The sequence below is a fragment of the Anomaloglossus baeobatrachus genome, unplaced genomic scaffold (genome assembly GCF_048569485.1).
Source record: "Anomaloglossus baeobatrachus isolate aAnoBae1 unplaced genomic scaffold, aAnoBae1.hap1 Scaffold_3535, whole genome shotgun sequence".
NCBI classification, from domain to species: Eukaryota; Metazoa; Chordata; class Amphibia; order Anura; family Aromobatidae; genus Anomaloglossus; species Anomaloglossus baeobatrachus.
Genome location: NW_027442895.1, coordinates 1 through 10,567, shown reverse-complemented (window position 1 = coordinate 10,567; position 10,567 = coordinate 1). Strand labels below are relative to the sequence as shown.

Sequence of the window (10,567 nt, the reverse complement as noted above, 5' to 3'; positions counted from 1 at the left end):
GCCGGGGTTGGTCAGGCCTCATATTGGGGTGCGTTGTGGTGCCGGCCCTGCCCCCGCGTCGAGCTCTTTGTCGTCCGGGCACCGCGTCACCTTCATCCCTTGCACTTTCTATTTTCAGTCTAGATTCGTCGCCGTGGAAACACAAATAAGCTGATGACATCCGCCGAGAGGCCGCACCGGATTGGACGGTTATTGTGTCAGTGATGATGTCATAAATCTTTGCACCTCTCCCCGCCCCCACCTGACACCCTGTGACATCACAGTCACCGGAAGAGCCGCTACCTGCCAGGTGAAGTGCAGCTGCCGAGGGCGCAATGCTCTGCAGAAGGAGCGATGCTCTGGAGGATGACGTGTAGTGCAAGGTTAATGCCATGTGATAGGGAGGGGGAGATCCCAGGAGCATGTGAAGGGTTAACAGGGAGGAGGGTGCTGCAGCATGGCAGCGCAGCTCTCAAGTCGGCTCCAGTGCAGCGGCTGAGGGGTTAACGGAAGCGGCTCGCAGCTCCTGGCATGAATATGTATAGCAGTGAGGGGGCATCATGTGTCTCTGCCTCTCACACGCCCCCCTCACACCCTGCATCATCCTCTCCGCAGAGCAGCACATAAAGCCGGAGGAGCCGCGCACGCTGCACCGCCACACCGAGCCGGCATGAGACAGTGCCAGCAGGTAAGACGCCGCGCCGTGCCCCTATACACTGCCCCATAATCACTGCCGCTCTGTGCCCCCTATACACTGCCCCACTGTGCCCCCTATACACTGCCCCATAATCACTGCCGCACTGTGCCCCCTATACACTGCCCCATAATCACTGCCGCACTGTGCCCCCTATACACTGCCCCATAATCACTGCCGCACTGTGTCCCCTATACACTGCCCCATAATCACTGCCGCACTGTTCCCCCTATACACTGCCCCATAATCACTGCCGCACTGTGTCCCCTATACACTGCCCCATAATCATTGCCGCACTGTGCCCCCTATACACTGCCCCATAATCACTGCCGCACTGTGCCCCCTATACACTGCCCCATAATCACTGCCGCACTGTGTCCCCTATACACTGCCCCATAATCACTGCCGCACTGTGTCCCCTATACACTGCCCCATAATCACTGCCGCACTGTGCCCCCTATACACTGCCCCATAATCACTGCCGCACTGTGCCCCCTATACACTGCCCCATAATCATTGCCGCACTGTGCCCCCTATACACTGCCCCATAATCACTGCCGCACTGTGCCCCCTATACACTGCCCCATAATCACTGCCGCACTGTGTCCCCTATACACTGCCCCATAATCACTGCCGCACTGTGCCCCCTATACACTGCCCCATAATCACTGCCGCACTGTGCCCCCTATACACTGCCCCATAATCACTGCCGCACTGTGCCCCCTATACACTGCCCCATAATCACTGCCGCACTGTGCCCCCTATACACTGCCCCATAATCACTGCCGCACTGTGCCCCCTATACACTGCCCCATAATCACTGCCGCACTGTGCCCCCTATACACTGCCCCATAATCACTGCCGCACTGTGCCCCCTATACACTGCCCCATAATCACTGCCGCACTGTGCCCCCTATACACTGCCCCATAATCACTGCCGCACTGTGCCCCCTATACACTGCCCCCATACAGTCACTGCCGCACTGTGCCCCCCTATACACTGCCCCATAATCACTGCCGCACTGTGCCTCCTATACACTGCCCCATAATCACTGCCGCGCCGTGCCCCCTATACACTGCCCCATAATAACTGCCGGCTTGTACCCCCTATACACTGCCCCCATAATCACTGGCGGCCTGTACCCCCTATACACTGCCCCATAATAACTGCCGGACTGTGCCCCCCCTATACACTGCCCCATAATCATTGCCGGCCTGTACCCCCTATACACTGCCCCATAATCATTGCCGGCCTGTACCCCCCTATACACTGCCCCGCCGTGCCCCCTATACACTGCCCCATAATCACTGCCGCACTGTGCCCCCTATACGCTGCTCCATAATCACTGCCGGACTGTGCCCCCTATACACTGCCCCATAATCACTGCCGGACTGTGCCCCCTATACACTGCCCCATAATCACTGCCGCACTGTGCCCCCTATACACTGCCCCATAATCACTGCCGCACTGTGCCCCCTATACACTGCCCCCATACAGTCACTGCCGCACTGTGCCTCCTATACACTGCCCCATAATCACTGCCGCGCCGTGCCCCCTATACACTGCCCCATAATAACTGCCGGCTTGTACCCCCTATACACTGCCCCCATAATCACTGGCGGCCTGTACCCCCTATACACTGCCCCATAATAACTGCCGGACTGTGCCCCCCCTATACACTGCCCCATAATCATTGCCGGCCTGTACCCCCTATACACTGCCCCATAATCATTGCCGGCCTGTACCCCCCTATACACTGCCCCGCCGTGCCCCCTATACACTGCCCCATAATCACTGCCGCACTGTGCCCCCTATACGCTGCTCCATAATCACTGCCGGACTGTGCCCCCTATACACTGCCCCATAATCACTGCCGGACTGTGCCCCCTATACACTGCCCCATAATCACTGCCGCACTGTGCCCCCTATACACTGCCCCATAATCACTGCCGCACTGTGCCCCCTATACACTGCCCCCATACAGTCACTGCCGGGCTGTCCCCCTATACACTGCCCCCATACAGTCACTGCCGGCCTGTCCCCCTATACACTGCCCCCATAGTCACTGCACACCTGTGCCCCCTATACACTGCCCCCATAGTCACTGCACACCTGTGCCCCCTATACACTGCCCCCATACAGTCACTGCCGGGCTGTCCCCCTATACACTGCCCTGTACTGTTGCTGCCCCCTATACACTGCCCCCATAGTCACTGCACACCTGTGCCCCCTATACACTGCCCCCATACAGTCACTGCCGGGCTGTCCCCCTATACACTGCCCTGTACTGTTGCTGCCCTTTATACAGGGCCGGCAGGAAGTAAGTGTTGTTAACCCTCGCACTGCACACTGGAAGTGGGGAGTTTCCGCGTGGCAGGGGTGGGCAGTGCCGTCACACGTGGTGGCAGCCCTGTGCAGGAGAGTCACAGATGCGCGGTGTCACCCCCTCCCCCTCCGGCCTCTGATTCACTGCGTGACTCACATGGGTCCTTCATACCTCGGTGCCGCCTTGACCCGCACTGATCAGCGCCCAGAACCTGCACACGTGGCGCTCGCCCGGGCCCACTCACATCCACACTGACGCCATCACCGCACGGCTTCACACGTTCACCGCCTCTGCTTGCTGTTAGGGAATGGCTGGTTCATATCGTATAGCTGCATACATTGTGACGACCCCTCAGCTGTAGCTCTGCGGAGACAGTGAGCAGAGCGTGGATACCGGGTGATGAATGGGAACGTTAGGATTTGGGGTCTGATGTTTGGGGGGCGCCTGGATCCTAGGGTCATCTGATTTCACCTTTGTTGTCACAGGTCGTGGGAAGTGATTGATAGCAGCGACTGATCCGGAGCCCCTTCTGCCAGGACCCGCTCCATCTGCAGGACCCGCGCCTTCTGCCAGGACCCCCGCGCCTTCTGCCAGGACCCGATCTTTATGCCCCTGCAGTTGCCCACCATGAATTTCCGCAGTCACCGGCTCCTACGCCGCTCTCCCCCCCCCAGCCCCGGCTCTGTCCACCAAACCCACGGCGGCGGGGGGAGCGTCCAGCACCGGACTGTCCAGCCTGAGCAGCATCGCCCAGATCAGCCCCTGCCTCTACCTCTCCAGCGGGAACGCGGCGGGCAGCCGGCAGCTCGTCTACGCCCGCAACGTCACCTGCATCGTCAACGCCACGCTGGAGATTCCCAACTCCAACTGGCCAGACGTGGATTACATCAAAGTGCCGGTGCCGGACCTGCCGCACGCACCGCTCGCCCTCTACTTTGATTCGGTGGCGGATCGGATCCACCAGAACGGGAAGCGAAACGGCAGGACATTGGTGCACTGTGTGGCGGGGGTCAGCCGCTCCGCCACGCTCTGTATCGCCTATCTGATGAAGTACCACCGCCTGTCACTACTGGACGCCCACCAGTGGGTGAAGACCCGGAGGCCGGTGGTGCGGCCCAACGCCGGCTTCTGGCAGCAGCTGATCCAGTACGAGAAGAAGCTCTTCGGTAAAAACACGGTGAGGCTGGTGCCGTCTCCGCTCGGACTCATCCCCGACATCTACGAGCGGGAAACCCGCAACCTCATCCCCGTCTGGGGCTTCAGATGAAGCCGCTCCGACTGCCACAAGGACTAAAACGGACGATCGCTGGTGCTAGAGTCCAGCCCGCCAGACAATGGACACCAGCAGCCCCCCAAAAGGGACGGTGCAGTCTTCTGTGCGCAAATCCTCATCTGCAACTTTCTACTAGTAGCAGCCGATGCCGCGTCCTCCGCTGCGAGGATCTCCACAGCTGCGGGGCCGTTACAATCGCATCCAGTCTCAGAACAATCCTCAGTTTGTTACAATGTATCGGGGCAGGTAAAGCGTATCAGTCCTCTTTAGGAGGAGTAGACCGGACACTTTGTAACGGACCCGCAGCTGTGAGAAGCTTCCATACACTGACAGCTAGCAGAGATCTGGAAAACGCAGGATAGAAACATTGAAGATGTCCGGAGCAGTCGCGGCTTCATATTAATACGACGGATAGAAAAAGCCGCAGATTTGGGCACAAGTCTCCGTCCGCGCAGAGGTCACCGCCGCAGGAAGTTGCAGATGGCTTTTTCCCCCGCAGAGGACGGCGACACCGGCCGCGCAGAGGTCACCGCCGCAGGAAGTTGCAGATGGCTTTTTCCCCGCAGAGGACGGCGACACCGGCCGCGCAGAGCGAATGCTACAAGATAAAGACGATTTTATTTTTGTGTGACTGTATGGAGGACGGTAGCGGGCGGCGGACCCCTCCCCCCCCGGGTGGTGGCGGGCGGCGGACCCCTTCCCCGTCGCAGTTTCTCGTTTATTTTTTTCATGCAGACGACATCTCTCCATAGGATCCTTATTTTTCAGCCGTGGGTGCGATATACATGTAGATTTCTAAATAAAAGATGAATTTACCAAATATTTATGGAAAAAAAAACCTAATTTATTTACAACAAAATACATAAAAATTAATTAAAAAACAAATATCGCGACAGACAGGAAAAAACGGTACACAGAGATATGGGAGTGAGTGTGCGCGCCTGTGTGTGTGTGAGCGCGCGCGCGCGCGCGTGTGAGCGTGTGTGTGTGTGTAAGAGCGCCGGTGTGTGTGTGTGCGCATGTGAGCGCCGGTGTGTGTGTGTGCGCGCGCCCCCCCGGTGTATGCAAGTGTGAGTGCGACAGGCCATTGCGGAGACATGAGGCACAGGAGACCCCGCACCTCAGTGGTCTTTACACCACAGTTTGAATGCTGGGAGTTGTAGTCCCATCACTGGAGTGGGTTTTCTTCGCACATGGTGATGACACCTCCAGTTATTTTCTTCTATGAGTCCTGTGTGTACACGAGATCACAGATATTTAACCCATCAATCACTGTCGCCATCATCACTGATGATCCCTCTTAAGCTGGACCAGTCCATTGGCCTCTTTTTGCGGGGTGGACCTTCTCCTTCAGAGTCAGATCCCATAGTTTTCCGGTAAGGGGAGTCCTCACGGATTGGGGAGGCCTTATAGGGGTTCCAAGTATTCCGGCGTCGAGGTCGCCCTGCAGAAAATACAGGTTGTCAGAAAAACTTCACCAAGGCGCACGGGATTGTGCAAAAGAGCGAGAGAAGCTCTGAGTATAGGACCATATATAACAGAATCAGGAAAGCAAAGTTACTGGGGACCATTAAGTGTCGGTCAAAATCCCCTGCGTATACAGAATGCTGTATACAGAGATACATAAGATTGTCTGCAGTCACCACTAGGGGGCGCTCCCTGTATACAGAGATACAGGATAAGATTCTGTCTGCAGCCACCACTAGAAGGAGCTCCCTGTATACAGAGATACATGATAAGATCCTGTCTGCAGCCACCACTAGGGGGAGCTCCCTGTATACAGAGATACATGATAAGATCCTGTCTGCAGTCACCACTAGGGGGAGCTCCCTGTATACAGATATACATGATAAGATCCTGTCTGCAGCCACCACTAGGGGGAGCTCCCTGTATACAGAGATACATGATAAGACCCTGTCTGCAGCCACCACTAGGGGGAGCTCCCTGTATACAGAGATACATGATAAGACCCTGTCTGCAGTCACCACTAGGGGGAGCTCCCTGTATACAGAGATACATGATAAGATCCTGTCTGCAGTCACCACTAGGGGGAGCTCCCTGTATACAGAGATACATGATAAGATCCTGTCTGCAGCCACCACTAGGGGGCGCTCCTTGTATACAGAGATACATGATAAGATCCTGTCTGCAGCCACCACTAGGGGGAGCTCCCTGTATACAGAGATACATGATAAGATCCTGTCTGTAGCCACCACTAGGGGGAGCTCCCTGTATAGAGATACATGATAAGATCCTGTCTGCAGCCACCACTAGGGGGAGCTCCCTGTATACAGAGATACATTATAAGATCCTGTCTGCAGTCACCACTAGGGGGAGCTCCCTGTATACAGAGATACATGATAAGATCCTGTCTGCAGCCACCACTAGGGGGAGCTCCCTGTATACAGAGATACATAAGATTGTCTGCAGTCACCACTAGGGGGAGCTCCCTGTATACAGAGATACATGATAAGATCCTGTCTACAGTCACCACTAGGGGGAGCTCCCTGTATACAGAGATACATGATAAGATCCTGTCTGCAGTCACCACTAGGGGGAGCTCCCTGTATACAGAGATACATGATAAGATCCTGTCTGCAGCACCACTAGGGGGCGCTCCTTGTATACAGAGATACATGATAAGATCCTGTCTGCAGCCACCACTAGGGGAAGCTCCCTGTATACAGAGATACATGATAAGATCCTGTCTGCAGCCACCACTAGGGGGAGCTCCCTGTATACAGAGATACATGATAAGATCCTGTCTGCAGCCACCACTAGGGGGCGCTCCTTGTATACAGAGATACATGATAAGATCCTGTCTGCAGCCACCACTAGGGGAAGCTCCCTGTATACAGAGATACATGATAAGATCCTGTCTGCAGCCACCACTAGGGGAAGCTCCCTGTATACAGAGATACATGATAAGATCCTGTCTGCAGCCACCACTAGGGGGAGCTCCCTGTATACAGAGATACATGATAAGATCCTGTCTGCAATCACCACTAGGGGGAGCTCCCTGTATACAGAGATACATGATAAGATCCTGTCTGCAGCCACCACTAGGGGGAGCTCCCTGTATAGAGATACATGATAAGATCCTGTCTGCAGCCACCACTAGGGGGAGCTCCCTGTATACAGAGATACATGATAAGATCCTGTCTGCAGCCACCACTAGGGGGAGCTCCCTGTATACAGAGATACATGATAAGATCCTGTCTGCAGCCACCACTAGGGGGAGCTCCCTGTATACAGAGATACATGATAAGATCCTGTCTGCAGCCACCACTAGGGGGAGCTCCCTATATACAGAGATACATGATAAGATCCTGTCTACAGTCACCACTAGGGGAGCTCCCTGTATACAGAGATACATGATAAGATCCTGTCTGCAGCCACCACTAGGGGGCGCTCCTTGTATACAGAGATACATGATAAGATCCTGTCTGCAGCCACCACTAGGGGGAGCTCCCTGTATACAGAGATACATGATAAGATCCTGTCTGCAGCCACCACTAGGGGGAGCTCCCTGTATACAGAGATACATGATAAGATCCTGTCTGCAGCCACCACTAGGGGGAGCGCCCTGTATACAGAGATACATGATAAGATCCTGTCTGCAGCCACCACTAGGGGGAGCTCCCTGTATACAGAGATACATAAGATCCTGTCTGCAGCCACCACTAGAGGGAGCTCCCTGTATACAGAGATACATGATAAGATCCTGTCTGCAGCCACCACTAGAGGGAGCTCCCTGTATACAGAGATACATGATAAGATCCTGTCTGCAGTCACCACTAGGGGGAGCTCCCTGTATACAGTGATACATGATAAGATCCTGTCTGCAGCCACCACTAGGGGGAGCTCCCTGTATACAGAGATACATGATAAGATCCTGTCTGCAGCCACCACTAGAGGGAGCTCCCTGTATACAGAGATACATGATAAGATTCTGTCTGCAGCCACCACTAGGGGGAGCTCCCTGTATACAGAGATACATGATAAGATTCTGTCTGCAGCCACCACTAGGGGGAGCTCCCTGTATACAGAGATACATGATAAGATCCTGTCTGCAGCCACCACTAGGGGGAGATCCCTGTATACAGAGATACATAAGATCCTGTCTGCAGTCACCACTAGGGGGAGCTCCCTGTATACAGAGATACATGATAAGATTCTGTCTGCAGACACCACTAGTGGGAGCTCCCTGTATACAGAGATACATGATAAGATCCTGTCTGCAGCCACCACTAGGGGAGATCCCTGTATACAGAGATACATAAGATCCTGTCTGCAGTCACCACTAGGGGGAGCTCCCTGTATACAGAGATACATGATAAGATCCTGTCTGCAGCCACCACTAGGGGGAGATCCCTGTATACAGAGATACATAAGATCCTGTCTGCAGCCACCACTAGGGGGAGCTCCCTGTATACAGAGATACATGATAAGATCCTGTCTGCAGCCACCACTAGGGGAGCTCCCTGTATACAGAGATACATGATAAGATCCTGTCTGCAGCCACCACTAGGGGGAGCTCCCTGTATGCAGAGATACATGATAAGATCCTGTCTGCAGCCACCACTAGGGGGAGCGCCCTGTATACAGAGATATATGATCAGATCCTGTCTGCAGCCACCACTAGGGGAGCTCCCTGTATACAGAGATACATGATAAGATACTGTCTGCAGCCACCACTAGGAGGAGCTCCCTGTATACAGAGATACATGATAAGATCCTGTCTGCAGTCACCACTAGGGGGAGCTCCCTGTATACAGTGATACATGATAAGATCCTGTCTGCAGCCACCACTAGGGGGAGCTCCCTGTATACAGAGATACATGATAAGATCCTGTCTGCAGCCACCACTAGGGGGAGCTCCCTGTATACAGAGATACATGATAAGATCCTGTCTGCAGCCACCACTAGGGGGAGCTCCCTGTATACAGAGATACATGATAAGATCCTGTCTGCAGCCACCACTAGGGGGAGCTCCCTATATACAGAGATACATGATAAGATCCTGTCTACAGTCACCACTAGGGGGAGCTCCCTGTATACAGTGATACATGATAAGATCCTGTCTGCAGCCACCACTAGGGGGAGCTCCCTGTATACAGAGATACATGATAAGATCCTGTCTGCAGCCACCACTAGAGGAGCTCCCTGTATACAGAGATACATAAGATCCTGTCTGCAGCCACCACTAGAGGGAGCTCCTGTATACAGAGATACATGATAAGATCCTGTCTGCAGCCACCACTAGGGGGAGCTCCCTGTATACAGAGATACATGATAAGATCCTGTCTGCAGCCACCACTAGAGGGAGCTCCCTGTATACAGAGATACATGATAAGATTCTGTCTGCAGCCACCACTAGGGGGAGCTCCCTGTATACAGAGACACATGATAAGATCCTGTCTGCAGCCACCACTAGGGGGAGCTCCCTGTATACAGAGATACATGATAAGATCCTGTCTGCAGCCACCACTAGAGGGAGCTCCCTGTATACAGAGATACATGATAAGATTCTGTCTGCAGCCACCACTAGGGGGAGCTCCCTGTATACAGAGATACAAGATCCTGTCGGGACCCAGCCGGTAAGTGCAGAGTTTCTCACCGGCAGTCGCGATGATGTTGCCGGTGTCCAGTTCCGCCAGCTCCGCCGCCTCTTCCCGCTTCAGTCGCACCACGCGGCATTTCTCCAGTGACGGATTCCCTGCAGGAAGAGAGAGTCCTCATCACGCACAGCTGATCCTCTCCAGCACCCCCATATCTTGGCGGTTACCCCAACACCCGTCTCTCACCTTTCACCCCCAGGTCCTCCAGCTCCTTCTTCAGCACCTCCACCATGGCCTTCACCGAGCGGCAGTTCTGGAACAGCTTCTTGTAGTTCCTCCGGGCCCCGCAGGTCAGGATGTACTTCTTGAGGCGCAGGATGGAGGGGTGATCCTCTTTGGCCACGCTCTGTGGAGAGTGCAGGTCTGGTATGATGGATGGTCGGAGCTTCCTCCCCTCCCCCACACCCCCGCAGTCTTTACCTGTTTCTTGCCGCTCTTCTCCTTAGTGTCGGGCTCGGATCTGGCAGACGAGTCGCTGTCCTCTCCGTCTTTTCCTCTGGGTTTCTTCTTGGCTCCGTCCTCGTCGCTGTCCTCAGAGTCGCTCTCCGCTTTCTTGTCCTTCGCTCCTTTGCCGCCTGTATCTTGGCGTTTGCCGGCCGCGGTCTTGGGCCTCTTTGTCGTCTTCTCCTCGTCACTCTCTGTCTTCACGTCGCTCTCGTCCTCCTCGCTGTCA

At 54.8% G+C, this 10,567-nt stretch overlaps 2 protein-coding genes across 2 annotated transcripts; one reads left to right on the top strand and one right to left on the bottom strand.

Moving 5' to 3' along the window:
- The first annotated feature begins 389 nt into the window (after nt 1-389).
- LOC142272608 (dual specificity protein phosphatase 14-like) lies at nt 390-5,095 on the top strand. Its single transcript, XM_075332512.1, is given in 3 exon segments — nt 390-667; nt 3,486-3,675; nt 3,677-5,095. Coding segments are annotated over 2 exon segments (660 nt in total). The 5' UTR covers nt 390-667; nt 3,486-3,606; the 3' UTR covers nt 4,268-5,095.
- A 47-nt stretch (nt 5,096-5,142) lies between these two features.
- On the bottom strand, nt 5,143-10,563 carry LOC142272607 (HIRA-interacting protein 3-like; the record flags this gene model as incomplete). Its single annotated transcript, XM_075332511.1, has 4 exons — nt 5,143-5,717; nt 9,894-9,992; nt 10,081-10,240; nt 10,315-10,563. Coding segments are annotated over 4 exons (687 nt in total), but the record flags the coding sequence as incomplete, so codon positions are not given.
- Between the last annotated feature and the right edge of the window lie 4 nt (nt 10,564-10,567).